Below are 17871 nucleotides of genomic sequence, written 5' to 3' on the forward strand. Positions count from 1 at the left end.
CTTTAATTCTAGGATCCTCTGTGGATACCAAAATCTGTGGGTACTCAGGTGCCGTTATATAAATAGGGATAGTATAATGATGTCCCTTATACAAAATGGTGGAAACAGGTGCTGCAGAGACTTAAGGATCTGTGAACTGGTGAGAGGGCAATAGCAGGATATGCTTACACATCAGCATGCTGCTTTGTGCACAGCAAAATCAAGGTTTACTTTTGGGAATTGTTTAGTATTATTTTCAAGTGGTTGATTGAATCTGTAAGTGCAGAACCTGTGGATGCAGAGGGCTGGCTATACCTGCTTCTTTTTTCCTCTGAGGCCAAGTCAGTGAGGTTAGAGAGCAAGGTCTTTCAACTGCTTCTGGGCAAAGGCATGATGGAGCTGTGCTTGTCTCTTCTCATAAACTCACAGTAGCTGATGCACCAGCCTCATCTATTATTTCCATAAACAATTGGTGCACATTGTCAAAAGGAAAGTATGAAACTGCTGAATGTAAGCATGGAGAATTTAGATATTGAAGCCTTGGTGATTTCATCTCTGTGTAGCCTTGGTTTCCAGGAAAACCCTGTGGGCTGAGAGGGGGGTTTCCTTTTGTGAGAGCAGTGCACTTTGCACTATGTTATGTGAGCTGCCTTTCATACTGTCAGGCTGCTTTAACTAGAGCAGTGATTCCCTATCTTTTTTTGACCAGGGACCCACTTGACCAGGGACCAATTTGACCAGGGACCGCTCTCCAGCATTAGTACCAAAAGGGTTACAGATCAGTTTTTGGTCAACTTTAGATTCAGTTTGGTTATTTGGGGTGCTGATTCAGAAAATTGCATTGGATAGACCACATAAGGTCTAGTTTCTGATACAGAACATATGCCACCCAGTAATCACCATCTGCTCACCCACAGAAAACCATATTTAATAAGCCTCAGCACTATAAGAGGGTTTCGAGAGACCAGTCACTCTTGTTGCAACAGTGTAGTAATGGTGAGACCGTCAACCATATTTTAGTTCTTGCAGACCACTGGTGGTCCACGGACCACAGGTTGGAAACTACTGACCTAGAGAGATCCTTGGAATTTCTAATGTGTACTCTACTCCAAACAACACTAGTACAAAATATGTACTAGAAACACCCACAGGCTTGCATGTGTGTCCAGATGCTTCAAAACATGTCCTGGTATGTGTGTCTCTGTGTGCATCTCCATAATCTGTGTTCCGGCATTCATGTGTCTTCACTTTCCTAAAATGAACATAAAGTGGGTGATTTTGCTCCTTCTTTGACATTGTGGGTTTCATAAGTGTACCGTGGGTACCATGGAAATACGAATGCAGGTGTGACACACTCTCCTATTTTGTATCAGGAGTGTTCATTGGAGATTTGGGCATGGGGCTACGAGTAGTAAGTATGAGCATAGCTTTCCATGTATATTAACAAATACGTTCCTACATTCTCCTTTGTCCATTTCTACTTTTACAAAACGTGATCATGCTATCAAGTTGGGGGCATTTTTTGGGCAGGTGCAAAAGCACAGGTCACTTACCAAACTAGCTGCTCTTCTTGGCTGTGACCCACAGAACCTGCAGCTACCTGTAGAAAGTGTTGCAGTTCCCTGGAGTGGCTGTGACATAATCCTTTGACCTGAATTCCTAATGGAGATAAATCATTGTAACTGATAAGAGAAATTCAGAGTCAGACTTAAACAGGGTCACTGTGACCTTTAAGATTTCAACCTGCCCGTTATTTTTTGATCTTGCAGGTCACAGTGTTCAGTATTTAATGCCGGTATTTAATTGGGATGGATATATAGCTTTACCATTCATTGCCAGGAATTGGTCTAACTAATCTTTGTCACTATTCAACAGGTAATTGGAAAAACAACTTCCTCAGCATGAATTTTTTCCTGGAAACACTGAGATTCATTGTCCTCTATATATATTTCTCACTGGAGGCTGTCGTTTTATTATTTATCCCTGTCCGTAAGAAGAATGTTGTTGGTGAGATAGTGCTTATAACTGGAGCTGGCAGTGGAATCGGGAGACTTATGGCTTTAAAATTTGCTCGCCTTGGAGCCACTTTGGTTCTCTGGGATATCAACCTGGAAGGAAACAAAGAGACTGCCAGGCTGGCAAGAAAAAACGGAGCTTCTAGAGTACATGATTACATTTGTGACTGCAGCAAAAGGCAAGAGATCTACCGAACAGCAGATCAGGTAACTCTGTAATTTGCATAACATTTTGTTTGGTCATTATGCACTTTGAGGTATGCTGTTGTGGCATTTAAATATTTCAGGAGATGAAACAATAAATATAATGTCTACAGAGGGGAAGGGCATGGGAAGACTATTCTCTGCCCCACAAAGCCATTCCCTCACATTCACATCTTCCATTTAAATAACAATGCAGTTCTGGTTCTTGAAATATGAGAGAAAGAAAATCACTGTCACAATTCTGCCACTTTGGTTTTCTTTTTAAAGCACGCAGCCTACTTGCCATAGTAATGATTTATCTCTGGTTAAAATGTCCTTTTTAATGTTATATTTTGAAAGTTTTGATATGTGCATGTTATTCTATTCCTAGCCAACCATGTACTGCCACCTGAATGATTTGGTACCTTTTGGAAACAAACTCCACATATATTCTATCCTTCATCAGTGATCCATAAGACTGCAGAACTATTTTGCTTGTATTAATTGTGAAAAAGTTACTATATATTTAGAGCACAAATCAGTGTCAATTGCTATAATGTGAGAGAGGGTGAAATTTAAAGAAAAGTCATGGGTAGGAAGAAGGATGTAATGAATCCTCGACTCAGAGCTTTTATATTCTCTAAACCAAGTTGCTTTTCTGTTCCTCAAGATTTGAGACTTGGAAGCAAAAACCAAGACGTATCCCTTGGATAATGGTTGCTTTTATGTTCCTGGTCTCAAATTTTGATGGACATAAAAAGCAAGTAGGTTGGAAAAACACACACACACACATATATATACACACACAAACAAACATCTATCCATTAATTACTACTTTTTTATGAAGCCACTGACCCATATCCCAGATTTTACCATGGTACTTGTAGATTATACCATGGCCCCTATTCTAACTTGTAGCATTCCATATGTTTTGTATCACTGTGATTTTCCACATTATCAAATGTTTCTCTTGCTTAGCAGTTTCTTATCAGCAAAGGAGCACTCAAATAATTCCATTGTTTTAAATGGAATGGGGTGTTTTAAAAACAACTATTTTTTGGCCTTACTAACCTTGCATACTTTGTATTAAAAATGTTGTTGTTGTGTTATTGAACTACTCTTCATGATGGAAGATTTTGGCCTGCATCAATAGGAGCATAGTGTCTAGTTCTAGGGAAGTCATGCTACCCCTCTATTCTGCTTTGGTTAGACCACACCTGGAATATTGTGTTCAATTCTGGGCACCACAATTCAAGAGAGATATTGACAAGCTAGAATGTGTCCAGAGGAGGGTGACTAAAATAATCAAGGGTCTGGAGAACAAGCCCTATGAAGAGCGGCTTAAGGAGCTGGGCATGTTTAGCCTGAAGAAGAAAAGGCTGAGAGGAGATATGATAGCCATGTATAAATATGTGAGAGGAAGCCACAGGGAGGAGGGGGCAAGCTTGTTTACTGCTTCCATGGAGATTAGGACAAGGAACAATGGCTTCAAACTACAAGAAAGGAGATTCCATCTGAACATAAGGAAGAACTTCCTGACTGTGAGAGCCGTTCAGCAGTGGAACTCTCTGCCCCGGAGTGTGGTGGAGGCTCCTTCTTTGGAAGCTTTTAAACAGAGGCTGGATGGCCATCTGTCAGGGGTGATTTGAATGCAATTTTCCTGCTTCTTGGCAGGGGGTTGGACTGGATGGCCCATGAAGTCTCTTCCAACTCTTTGATTCTGTGATTCTATGATTTGCTAAAAAAAGTCGTCGTCGTCATCCCCCCCCCCCCATTTTTTTTTCTGGCTACAGCCCTGTTAAGAGCTGTCACATAAACTCTGTGCAAAGCCTTTTTAAAAACTCACATGACTATTTTATACCACTTCTTCACAAAGGAACATTTAGTATAGCACAAAGAATTTTATTTATGTATTTATTTACTACATTTATATGCCACCCTTCTCACCCCGGAAGGGGACTCAGAGCAGCTTACAAGTTATAATTGTTTCTTATTTGTGCACTACTTGTTTTGCCACCTTATCCGCTTCATAGGAAATGTGCTACAAAACAGGAGCGTTTTGTTGAGTTCCAGGGCCAGAGAAGCAGATGGCGAAGACAGAATTGCCTGCTCCAGGGTTCTTGTTTCATCTATGTTTACACAAATGGTCAGCCACTGCCAGAAGGGACATAGAGTTTCATCTATGCTAATGATCTTGCCATCATTGCTCAAGCAGGGAGCTTTGAAATGGTTGAACAGAAGCTCTCCAAAGCTTTAGGTGTTCTAACTGTCTGTTACAGGGAAAACCAGCTGATTCCTAATCAATCTAAAATGCAGGTGTGTGCTTTTCATCTTAACGACAGACAAGCATCTCAAGCTCTGAGGATTACCTGGGAAGGAATCATACTGGAGCATTGCAGCACACCAAAATTCTTGGGAGTTACTCTGGACCGTGCTCTGACTTATACGGTTTGATTATCAAGCAAAAAATGTGTGCTAAAAATAACATCATAGGAAGCCTTACTGGCACAACCAGACACTGTGAAGACATCTGCCCTTATGCTTTGCTACACAGCTGCTGAATACGCATGTCCAATTTGGAATACATCTCACCACACTAAAACAGTGGATATGGCTCTCAATGAGACATGCTGCATTATCACAGGATGTGTATGCCCTACACCATTGGAGAAATTATACTGTTTAGCCAGGATTGCACCACCTGGCATCTGCTGGGAAGTAGCAACCGGCCCATCCTCTGCTAAGATATCAGCCAGCATGCCAACGACTAAAATCAAGAAATAGTTTTATAAGATACTCACAGGAACACCTCAGCAAGCAAGAGTCCAAAAGTAGCAGGAACCTCAAACACTGGCTGATAACAGATGAGAAACTCCTTCCTGGGCACACAGAAGACATGGCGACTTGGAAGGCATTGGACAGACTGTGCTCTGATACCACAAGATGCAGAGCCAAACTTAAGAAATGGGGCTACAAAGTGGAGTCCACGACATGTGAGTATGGAGAAGAACAAACCACAGACTACTTACTATAATGCAATCTGTTCCCTGCCACATGCACAATGGAGGACCTTCTTACGGAAGCACCAGAGGCATTCGAAGTGGCCAGCTTCTGGTCAAAGGAAATTTAGCATAATGCCAAGTCTTTTAACTTTTGTTTGTTTGTTTTTAATGTATTATAATTGTATCCTCAATGCGCTTCTGACATAATTAAAAAAAATCAAAGGAACAGCGCTTATAATTAGACTGCAGAGTGTGGTGCTAATTCAACAAAAAAGTAGAAATTTGAGAGCAAGAATATCATGTTACTGTTTTCAATTTCTTAGATTGGGGCTGATCTTGGTTATCAGTTGCTATCCTTTTTAACTGTGCATGTGCTTAAAATGTCTTTGACACACATTATGATCAACTATCATTCTTCTAGGTGAAAAGGGAAGTTGGTGATGTTAGTATCCTGATTAACAATGCCGGCGTTGTAACAGGGAAGAAATTCTTGGATTCTCCAGACTTGCTGATAGAGAAAACCATTGAAGTGAACATCATGGCACACTTCTGGGTAACAGATCTGAAATTAACTCTAGAAGTACATTCAAATATGGATTGGATTTTGATATGTAAATTCCTATCACACAGAAGGTGTGAAACAAAAAAATAGATACAGCATTCAATGGTTTACAGAATTTAAACAGATTTATCCTGACAGTTGTAAGTAATCTAAATTGAAAGGTAGCTAGAAAAGAATGGCATTTCCTTTTTTGGAGAGTTATTGTCTCTAACAATTTAAGGATTTGGGTGGGAAAAATCTTTAAAATAAGCCTCCTCACAGTAAATTGGAAATCTGCCATTGTTGGCATCCAGGGTATCTTAAGTATTTTGGTAAAAGAGGTTGGAATTAACTTGCCCATAATATGGTGCAAATTTGCTAGGCTTTCTAGCATTTTATCCTAATTCACCAGATCCCCATCCTGAGAAAAAGGATAATATTTGATTGAAATCTATCCTCCTGTAACTTAAAACCATTTAATCTATTTCTACCCTATAAGGTAACATACTCCTTATTGTAGTATTGGAAGTATTTAAAACAGTGGTTCCCAACTTGTGCTACGTGAACCACCAGGGGTCCACAAGAACTAAAATATGGTCCGCAGCCTCACCATTACTATACCATTGCAACTAAAACGACTGGTTTCGCAATACCCTCTTATAGCGCCAAGGCTTATTAAATATGGTTTTCTGTGGGCAAGCAGATGGTGACTACTGGATGGCATATGTTCTGTATCAGAAACTAGAGACGATGTGGTCTATCCAATGCAGTTTTCTGAATCAGCACCCCAAATAACCAAAACATATTTAAAGTTGACCAAAAACTGATTCGTAAACCCTTTTGATACTAACGTTGGAGAGTGATCCCTGGTTAAAATGGTCCCTGGTGAAGTGATCCCTGGTCAAAAAAAGGTTTACCAGATGTTAGGATTTCTGGGAGTTGAAAGCCAAAACATCTGGGGACCCACAGGTTGAGAACCACTGTATTAAAGCATTCTAGAATAGCATTCATCTTCATAGCAGCTGCATCACATTGCTGGTTCATGTTTAACTTATGATCAACAGTCATCCCTTCGCATTTGGGAGAAGTGGGAAGTGACCTTTTCAGAGAGAAAGAAGCAAAAATGCTTCAGTACATAGATCAAAGAAAAAATTGAGAGGTGAAACAAAAGTGCGGGCATCTTCTCTAAAAACCCCTCTGACATTAATTATGCTTGTGTTGACGTCGCCTCACTTTCATTGGTTTGGCTTTTGCTTCTTTGGAGTTCAATATCTGAAGAGCCATATACTGCCCGTTCCTCAAAATGGTCCATTAAGGTGTTTTTTAGCCAATCTCGAGTGAGGTGAGCGGGTTGTGTTGATGCAAGGTGAATCCCACATAGGGATATAGTCTGTCAAGCTGTTCTTCATAGGACTTTTTGCAAAGTACAGGCAATCCCCAAGTTACAAACAACATAGGTTCTGTTGGTTTGTTCTAAAGTTGAATTTCTATGTAAGTTGGAACAGGTACAGTTTTAGTGTAACTCCAGCCTATCGATCTGTCTGTCTATCTGTATAGCTTTGGATGGCATAGGGAAGGATTAACACCCTTGTGGTGTTTGTTTTGCTGTTTGTGCCCTGTTCAGAAGATTTCACCTCACTTTTTGTCCCTGTGATATTTTGATTTTGAAAAATTTGGTTTGTATGGGAAAAAACTTCAGTGGTGATACCTTTTCCCCATGACAACTCTTCCAGGAGTGAATTTCCCATCCAAGGGATAGGTTTCTCTGACTTCCTGTTGTCTTCACTCCCAGAGAGGAGGCATGATAACCATTAATAAATACATAACAAGGAGTCACAGGGAGGAGGGAGAAAACTTGTTTCCTGTTGCTCTGGAGATTAGGCGCGCAACAATGGCTTCAAACAACAGGAATGGAAATTCCACCTGAACATGAGGAAGAACTTCCTAACTGTGAGAGCTGTTCACCAGTGGAACTCTCTGCCCTGGAGTGTGGTGGAGGCTCTTTCTTCTGATAGAGGCTAGATGGCCATCTGTCGGAGGTGTTTGAATGCAGTTTTCCTGCTTCTTGGCAGGGGGTTGGACTGGATGGCCCATGAGGTCTCTTCCAACTCTATGATTTTTAACTATGAGTCATTTGTAAATTGGATGCTTGTAACTCAAGGACTGCCTGTACTCTTGAGTATAGGTAAAATACAAAATCCTGGATTTTGTTAGAATAACAAAAAAAAAAGTTCTGTAGTAAATCTGTCTCTTTTACTCTCCAGAAGTTAAATTTAGCTTTAGACAGATAACATTGGTGGGTGTTGGAAAATACTCCTCATTAACATAGTTCTTTTAAAACAAGCCAGCTATACTGATATTCCTGTTTAGAAATCTGTGAGCAGTGATCAGAACTTGCAGCAAGGAAGTCTTTGCTTATAATTTTGGTGCTGATGCCCTCTAGTGGGCCATTAATATACAGAAAGTAGGGATGTGCTTTATTCTCTGTATATTAAATTGAATTGTTCTTACAGAGTTTGAGACAACAACATAACATGGCACTATTGAATTTCTTATAATATCTGGGCAAAGTTTGGCAACTTGTATATTTTTTTCCGTGATGATTCTAATATTCAAAATACTTTGCAAAATATTATTTTGTTTTGAATCCAGTAATAGTTCCATGCAATTATGTTTTTAAAATGTTTCCACATCTATTATTATTCCTTCAATTGCTAACAGAGTAAAGTATGACCATTGCTAAAATCCAATGTAGACTTAGCAAATCTTCTACAAGGTAAAGAAAGGTTATAGTGTTAATTGTAAGAAAAAAATAATATACGAGTTTTCAAGTCTACATTAGTATCTTTTTAAGAATTAGCAAAAAAAACCTACTGAAATAAACATGTGAATATTAATATTTTCTAAATGTCTTCTATATTATTTAAATATTATCAATAAGAATGCTTTGACATGAAAACTATTTTAACGCTCATCCTAGCAGATGGAACATTTTAATGCTCCTAAGTCATTTTGTCACAGAATCTTTATAAACATACATATAGATATTTCACAGTACTATCAACTGAAGGATTTTAGACAACATTAACGAGTTCCGTTCAGAAATAAATATCTCTTTTGGCATTATATGTCAAATAAACCAGGAACATTGAGTGTAAGTCTGATGCTGCTGCAGTACTATTTTCCAAAGGGAGCTATTTCCTTAGCAAGCCAGCTTTGGATGCCAGAAGACCAAGCAGGCTGTAGTCATGACACTAGATGGCAGAAAGGTTTTTTTCCCAGTTGGAAATTACAATGGTAGTGTTTTGGACACATGAGTTACTGGTATATTGGTTACTCCAATACACATACAAATACTCACACCAAAGTAAGCTGTCAACCAAAGAGCAGAAATGTTAGTCTTATTTAAATATGTTTGCTGGTTCTGGGTGTTTGAGTATAGGGGTATTTTTCATTTCCTAAAATACGTTAGAATTCTCAATGTTAGAAAATACCCCAGAAATCATCCAGTGTGTGTTTGTGTGTAGATGGGTGAATTTGCTGTTTATTTGTTCAGTCGCTTCCGACTCTTCGTGACCTCATGGACCAGCCCATGCCAGAGCTACCTGTCGGCCATGACCACCCTCAGTTCCTTCAAATTCAAGTTAGTCACTTCAAGGATACCATCCATCCATCTTGCCCTTGGCTAGCCCTTCTTCCTTTTTCCTTCCATTTTCCCCAGCATCATTGTCTTCTCCAAGCTTTCCTATCTTCTTATGATGTGGCCAAAGTTCTTCATCTTGCCTCTAACATCCTTCCCTCCAATGAGCAATTGGGCTTTATTTCCTGGAGTATGGACTGGTTTGATCTTCTTGTGGTCCAAGGCACTCTCAGAATTTTCCTCAAGCACCACAGTTCAAAAGTGTCTATCTTCCTTTGCTCAGCCATCCTTATGCTCCAGCTCTCGCATCTATAGATTACTACAGGGAATACCATTGCTTTAATAATGCGGATTTTCATTGCCAGTGTGATGTCTTTACTCTTCATTGTTTTTGTCGAGATTGGTCATTGCTCTCCTCTCAAGAAGCTAATATTGGTAACCAGAAGATTACAAGAGAGGGCAATTTATCTTGTGATATAATATTCATAATACTTTCTTAAATTAAATATGATTTCAATCAACAATGATAGTGTTATCTGATGATGAAGAAATAGTATGAGATTGTGATTGTGAAATTATACTTTGGCTACCTCATAAGACTCATGAAGCTTTCCAGGGAAAATTATTATCTCACAACTAGTAGAGCAGCACACACGTGTTGAAACACGTGTCCCTCTGTTTCAATACATTGATTGACTTCCTGTGTTTTCTTCCTAGACTGTGAAGGCCTTTCTTCCAGCAATGATAGCCACTAATCATGGACACATCGTGACTATTGCAAGCTCAGCTGGGTTAATTGGCGTCACTGGACTAGCAGGTTCGTACATAGCAGTTGTGTTGGAAGTACAAACAACACAGTACTTTCACTATTTTAGCTGCACCCCCCTACCCATGCTTTGGAAAGGATATGTGGAGACAGTTGCATTCCAGATGTTAAATCAAAGGATTAACTTGATATGGCACTTACTTGTTGGTGAGACAAAGGACGTGTCTGCATTTTAGAATTAATGCAGTTTGACACTACTTTAACTGCTGCGGCTCAACAATATGAAATCATGGGAGTTGTAGCTTTTCAAAGTCTTTAGCCTTCTCTGCTAAAGAGTGCTGATGCCAAAGCAAACTAGATATCCCAGGATACCATACCATAGAGCAGTGGTTCTCACTCTGTGGGTCCCCAGGTGTTTTGACCTATAACTCCCAGAAATCCCAACCAGTTTACCAGCTGTTAGGATTTCTGGGAGTTGAAGGCCAAAACATCTGGGGACCCACAGGTTGAAAATCACTGCCATAGAGCCATGGCAGTTAAAGTGGTGTCAAACTGCAGTAATACTCCAGTGTAGACGCACCCTCACAGTACCACATTAATGTCAATATAAATGTGGAAGATTTCAAGAGGAATGGTTGTATTAGTAGAATCTGCTGCAGTATCTTGTAGACTAGTGGTTCTTGACATTCCTAATGCCGTGACCCTTTAATGCAATTCCTCATGTTGTGTGACCCCCAATCATAAAATTATTTTTTTGCTACTTCATAACTGTAATTTTGCCACTGTTATGGATCATAATGTAAATATCTGATATGCAGGATCTATTTTCATTCACTGGACCAAATTTGGCACAAATACTCCACACACCCAAATTTGAATACTGGAGGGGTTGGGGGGAATTTTTTTTTATCATTTGTGAGTTGTAGTTGCTGGGATTTATCGTTCACCTACAATCAAAGGGCATTCTGAACTCCACCAACAATGGAATTGGGTCAAACTTCCCACACAGAATCCTCATGACCAACAGAAAATACTGTTTTATAATGGTCTTTGGTGATTCCTCTGAAGCCCCCTCGCGACCCCCCCCCAGCGGTCCCGACCCCCAGGTTGAGAAAGGTTGTTGTAGACTCATACGCCATAATTTAATTACAGAATCAAAACCCATGACATTGAACAGTGACGGAAGAGTAAGACTGAGTGAATGTTACCCTTTCCCTCTGCCCAAATTGCTTCCAGTGTTTCATTAGGCAGGCTTCATAGATTACCTATGTACTTAAGACGTCTGTAATGCTTCATTTATGTACATGGTGTATAGGAATTATAATTAGCACTATTATTCATTTGTATAGCACTACCAGTGTCAATGTCATTTCACAGAATTAAACAATAGAAGTTCACATGCTACTTCTGAAATCCTAGTCGCTGAAATCCGTAGCATTTCAACTGAGCCCATTTCCAGTACTCTAGAAATGCAGTTTATGTTCCAGTAGGAAACATCCAGTACAGCATTATAAGATGTTCCAAATAATTTTATAGTGTGCAAATGGTGTCATCATTGTTCCTTACAGCTTATAACAGCCTTTTCCAACCTGATGCCTTTAATGTGTTGTCGAAGGTTTTCGTGGCCGGAATCACTGGGTTGCTGTGAATTTTCCAGGCTATATGGCCATGTTCCAAAAGCATTCTCTCCTGACGTTTTGCCCACATCTATGGCAGGCATCCTCAGAGGTTGTGAGGTCTGTTGGAAACTAGGCAAGTGAGGTTTATATATCTGTGGAATGTTCAAGGTGGGAGAAAAACTATTTGTCTGTTTGAGGCAAGAGTGAATGTTGCAATTAGCCCTGATTGATTCCATTGAAATCTACAAGCATGTGGACAGTTTCAACAGAAAGGAAGAAACCATGAAAATGAACAATATCTGGCTACCAGTATCTTTAAAAACTCCAAAATTAGGACAGTAAAAAAAAGAGCAACACCCAAAAAATGGACAAGAATCAATCAGGGCCAGGCAATATTTCCCAACAAAGTATCCTCCAGGTAGCAACTAGCCAGGCTTTGAAGCTGCAAGGCCATTAAATGCTAATCAAGGTGGCCAGTTGCAACATTCATACTTGCCTCAAGTTCTTTCACCAGTCCCGGACATTCCACAGATATATAAAAACCACTTGCCTAGTTTCCAACAGACCTCACAACCTCTGAGAGTGCCTGCCATAGATATGGACAAAACGTCAGGAGAGAATGCTTCTGGAACATGGCCATACAGCAACCCATGGATGCGTTTAGTTCTGTCAAGTAGTTTACTTCAGCTTCCTGAAGTTAGTGAGAGTTATAGGCTAACATGCTTGGAAGGCACCTGGTTGGAGAAGGCTAACTAAGAGCCCTTGAAACTAACCTAATATTTCTGGGAGATTTATTTAGATCCTCTGGAATTAAATTAACCCCATCATAAATCAGAAAGTCTTCCTTCTGTGTTCTGTGATAGATTCTTCATGGTTAAGGCATCAAGATCCAGACTTCCATCTCAATTTGGATAGTACATTTTAAGCAATTAAGCGATAATATTTTCACAGAAATTGGTTTGGTAAAATGGAAAAGGACTTTAAAAAGACAATTGGGCTGCTGAGGTTTTACTCAGTATGTTATTGCATGGGGGTACCAACATTGCAAAGCATGTCATGTTTTTAGTCAGCTGGGATATAAGCAATTGCTAGGAGCATAATCTTCCTAGGCAAAAAAGCCATGGAAAATCTGCTGTGAAAATAAATTAATCTGTCAAATAATATTCCAAATTCATGACAGGAAACTGCAGCATTTGCCAAAGTTTTTGAATTAGTTGGAAAAACAATAGATCTTTTTGTACATAGTATTGATAACCAGATCATAGAATACAACGGGAGACATAAAGGAATAGGTGGCAGAAGTACTTTTGCTGAACACGTTGTAACTATAGTACAGTAGGTTCATACATTTCTCTAAAGAAGGAATTCTTAGATGCATTCTCACTCTTGTGCCAGTGTTAAGATGTGATGTGTTGTTGCAGCAAGGACAAAAATAAAAGTTGAAGTGAATTACAGATTGATTGCGAAGGACAATGAAGATTGTAATTTTTTCAGGAAATGCTATATTAAACAATATAAATTGTGAAAAGGATTACCAGCTTTTAAATTAAGTTGCAAAAGAAAATTAAGACTTTCACTGTCAGCCACCTGTGTGATTTATGTGTCCTAAGATAGTGACAAATTTAAATGGTTTCCAGTAGGAAAAAATATATCTTGCTTTACACAAATCTTGTACTGCTATAATATTTCTGGTTTTCTCCTCTTACTTTACAGATTACTGTGCAAGTAAGTTTGCAGCAGTTGGCTTCGCTGAATCTCTGGCTGTAGAAATGTTGACAATGGGAAAGACTGGTATTAAATCTACAATTGTCTGCCCATATTTTATTAACACTGGAATGTTTGATGGCTGTCAAACAAAGTAAGTTAACTTCATATATTTTCAGGCTGAACACCTTAAAATTATTTATTGCGTAATGAAGATGAATTGAAATGTAACAGGAATTTCCATGGCGCTTTAGTAGTTCTCAGGTTGTTGTAGAAGTCCATTTTGACTAACTGATATGTGCATATGTTGGTGAGTGCATATGAACATTTTGAGTAAGAGTGCGTGTTTTCTGTTTTCATTTTAGCAGTTATTTGGAATACATTTTCACCACAGGTTGACTACTGGTAATTTAACCTAGGGTTTCTTAAACTTTTTTTCTACTTGCAACCCCTTTTACCCTGAGAATGTTTTGTGTGAGGGGTCTTTATTAAAGATTTTCCTTGACCCACTTCCTGTAGACTGAGAGAAATTAAACTTGGAACAGTTATTAGTACTTCTCTACATAGGTGCCACCTAGGGACACATATCTTTATAAGCAACTGTAAACACCTCACTTGTAGAAGTCAACAGGTTGCTTCAAAAACCACGTTGTGACTTCGGAAATCAAAGACTCATCGTCTGAAAAATGCTTACCCTTCAAAAATAACTTCCTTGTTGGAAAGATGTGGAATTCCAATGGTGCGAAGTTGGGTGAATAACGGGGATGCAGTAGAATTTCAAAGCCACAAGAGCATGCTTCCATTTTGGCAACATGTGAGTTGTGAACTGGTGCATTGTCTTGCAAAAGGCAGACACCTTTAGTGTGCATGCCACGTCTCTTGGTTTTGAAAGCCTCCTGCAATTTCCACAGCAGTGAAGCATAGTTTGCCTCAGTGATCATGGTACACTTTCCTAGGAAATCCATCAATACTACTCTGTGCTTGTCCCAAAATACTGTGAGCATGACCTTGCCTGCCGAGAGTTAAGCACATGCCTTCTTTGGAGGTGGTGAGTCATGATGCTTCCATTAAATCGACTGGACTTTGTCTCAGGATCATAGTGATGGACCCAGCTTTCATCCTGTGTGATCACTCTGTTGAGAAAGTCCTCCTGGTTTCCATGGCACATTGTCAGTAGAGCCTGAGAGCATTCGACTCACTCCTGCTTCTGGAAAGGTGTGAGCAGCTGGGGGAACCAGCAAACAGATACCTTATGCATGTGAAGATGGACTTGGATTATTTTTTCCATGGACCCTACACTAATCTTGATATTTTGGGCTAGGTGGCGAATGGTTAAGCAGAGATTTTCCAAAATGGCAACCTCCACTTGCTGGATGGTGTTTTCATCAATAGCAGAGTGGGATTGCCCTGGAATTGGAGCTGTTTCCACTGAAGTCCGATCACATTTGAATTGACAATGCCAGTTCTTGAGTACATCATATGACAGGGAATCATCACCATAAATCTTTCATCTCATTGAATGTCTCCTTTGGTGTGCGGCCTTTCACGTAAAGGAACTTGAGGACTGCTCTGTATTCCACTAGGTCCATTATCAAACCTCACACCTCTTCAGCACCTGTAAATCAAGACCGTTACCAGTTCTGAGTTGTACATTGGCACATAACCTATAGAGACTTATATCATTACACATGTGCCGTTTCAGTGTCCTATGATAAATAGAAGTGGGTCAGGGAAAATCTTTAATGAATTCCCTCGTGGATATATAAAATAGGCTGATTTTCATTTTTGTGGAGGACTCTTGAAGCATTTTCTGCAGAGTCTTAATACAAAAACTTAACACAAAAACGTCTTTATTTTTGGTTTTCAAAAATAAAGAGGGTGAAATACCAAAAATGTTGATGAACTCTGAACACTTTTGTGGGAGGGATGGCACCTGAAATAATGAATCAAATTGAGATAAGCAAATAGCTTTCTTGGGTTAATGTGGTCAGGTTCAATTTCAATTCTTACAAAAATGCAAAATTGTCAATAAGAGAATGTAGCTTGTCACCAAACTTATTTTTTGGAAGACAGCACGAGGCACAGGAAGAGGCAGGTAATAATTCATGTATAAACATTTGTATTTACTGTATGAAATATTTCTCTTAAAAAACTTGAATACGCCACTATCACAGGTCTTGTAATGGGATGTTCCTTATATCAGAAAATTTCAATTTGAAAACCTGTCAGTTGAACAGGTGTACTTTATGAACATTTATGACCTCTTATCTGAAAGTAGTGAAAATGGGAAAAGACTGACCATCCAGAACTGTGCTTCTGTAATGTCTCTTACCAGGTGGCCACGTGTCCTGCCCATTCTAGATGCAGAGTATGCAGCTGAAAAAATAGTCTCTGGTGTGCTGCGGGATCAGGTGTATGTCTATATTCCACGGAGCATATACTTTTTCAGTGCACTTAAAAGGTAATCGTGACATTTTCCTTTTTACATCCCTTTCTCATTCCCACTTGTTCTAAAGCAGTGGTTCCCAAGCCTTTTTTTGACCAGGGTCCACTTTGACCAGGATCCATTTGAACAGGGCCCACTTGACCTGGATACACTTGTTGCAAATCAACAAAATAATTATAATAGTAATGATGATGATGATAACTAAATAGCTGCAGGATTTCCATCCCATTGTAAGCAATGCCAAATTGTAGAGACCCATAGCATTATGCAGGGCTGAAAACATAAACCCTTTACCCACCTTATGCTGGTGTGCTAATTGCACTTGACTGCAAAAGAACTGGACCCAAGCATAGTGATATTTGCTATATATGGAGCCACCTCTGATAAGTATGTGAAAAATAGATTTGGTCCACAAAGCAACATGTGCATATTTGTCCAGAGTAGTAAGCAGCATATTATGCTGATTTTAGAATGGCTGCACTGGTTACATTTCTAGACAGACTTGAGAATGTTGGCTATTTACTATGGTTTGTATGGCTTGGGCCCAGGATAACTCAGATTGCTTCCTTTCATCCTACATAAGCCTTAAAATCCAATGGGGAAGCAGCTATATTCCTATTCAAGCAGATCAAAGATATGAGAGGGTTTTCCAAGCGCACTCTGGGTTAAGGACTTCTATTCAACAAGCAAGGGTCATAATTTTCTTTTGTGGTTATCAGGTTAAAACTGTTTTGTTATGGCAGGCTTTTATTGGCCACTCTAGATTATCTGCGGATTGCCATTTTAATTATCTGCCAAACTGTTTCTGTAAACAATTCTTTTTTTTCTTTCTTTTTTAAGAATGACAAGTAAATACTGGTATATCTTAAAGGTTTAGCATTCAATTGTTCATGCTGTTTCTCTTCTCTTTGTAGTATACTGTCAGCGAAAATGTTTTTTCTCGCCGGAGAATATGTGGGATCTTTCCATTTTATGGATAAGTTCAGAGGACGGACAAAGACAACTGATAACAGAACATCAGAAAGCAACAATAAAAACTCCAAGTTCACATGACTCAGTTGTGTACAGTAAAGCAGATGTATAGAATTTCTATATTATTTTCTGACTACTGAGAACATGCAGTTTATGTCTGAAAGATCAACACTAGATATTACAATTTGCAAGAAATAAAATCCAGTTTAAACCCAAGTTGGTCATATATGAATATAATTATACTACATATATATTTTAATTACTGCAATGTCTTTTTATTTATAGATTGATGCTTTATCAGAATAGTATCATTTTTGGATATAACATTCAAATATCAAATATTTTATTAAATTTCTAATTTCACCTTTTATAAATAAAAATGCTAAACAGTGGCAATAATAAATATAAATTTTCTATAAATTGTATTTGTTCTTTCTGAAGGACTTGAGGTATGCATCATGTTATCCTCAAAATAATCTTGTGAGCCTGAATTTTCCAAAGCACAGTGGCAGCTGGGCTAGTCTGTTGGATCCCAGATATTTTATACAACAGAAACAGGAAAGTGAATCACATGAATTTTAAATGTGGTGTGTGTCTGTAATGTGATATCCAAACACCAGTAATAATTATTCTCAGAACCAGAGAGAAATTTGTCCACAAATATAAGTATTGTCCAAGCCCACCAGAAAATTTAAAAATAAAATACCTAAATGAAATAATGTAAGGTCCTTTAAAAATATAATTCTTTTCTTTTTTGGGCAAATTTATTCGTACCAGTTCTCTGACGCTTGGGTAAGATGCACTGACCTGGTTGTCTTGCTGCCTTGTGCTCATTTTTTAAAATATCTCATTTTTTTATTACTTAGGTAAAGGTTTTCCCTAACATTAAGTTCAGTTGTATCCAACTCTGGGGGTTGGTGCTCATCTCTATTTCTAAGCTGAAGAGCCGGCGTTCTCCGTAGACACCTCCAAGGTCATGTGGCTGACATGACTGCATGGAGCAC

The 17871-nt window shown here is 39.0% G+C and overlaps 1 protein-coding gene across 1 annotated transcript in view; it reads left to right on the top strand.

Annotated features, from left to right (window-relative positions):
* The window catches only part of LOC132774854 (epidermal retinol dehydrogenase 2-like), a 29118-nt gene extending 12035 nt beyond the window's left edge, over positions 1–17083 (top strand). Inside the window, 7 exon segments of the mRNA XM_060775348.2 lie at positions 1855–2201; positions 5601–5732; positions 10078–10177; positions 13459–13603; positions 15785–15910; positions 16810–16905; positions 16907–17083. Coding sequence (XP_060631331.2) covers positions 1881–2201; positions 5601–5732; positions 10078–10177; positions 13459–13603; positions 15785–15910; positions 16810–16905; positions 16907–16979 — 993 coding nt within the window. The 5' untranslated portion in view covers positions 1855–1880 and the 3' untranslated portion in view covers positions 16980–17083.
* Positions 17084–17871: the final 788 nt, after the last annotated feature.

This window comes from Anolis sagrei, chromosome 4 (genome assembly GCF_037176765.1).
Source record: "Anolis sagrei isolate rAnoSag1 chromosome 4, rAnoSag1.mat, whole genome shotgun sequence".
Taxonomy (NCBI): Eukaryota; Metazoa; Chordata; class Lepidosauria; order Squamata; family Dactyloidae; genus Anolis; species Anolis sagrei.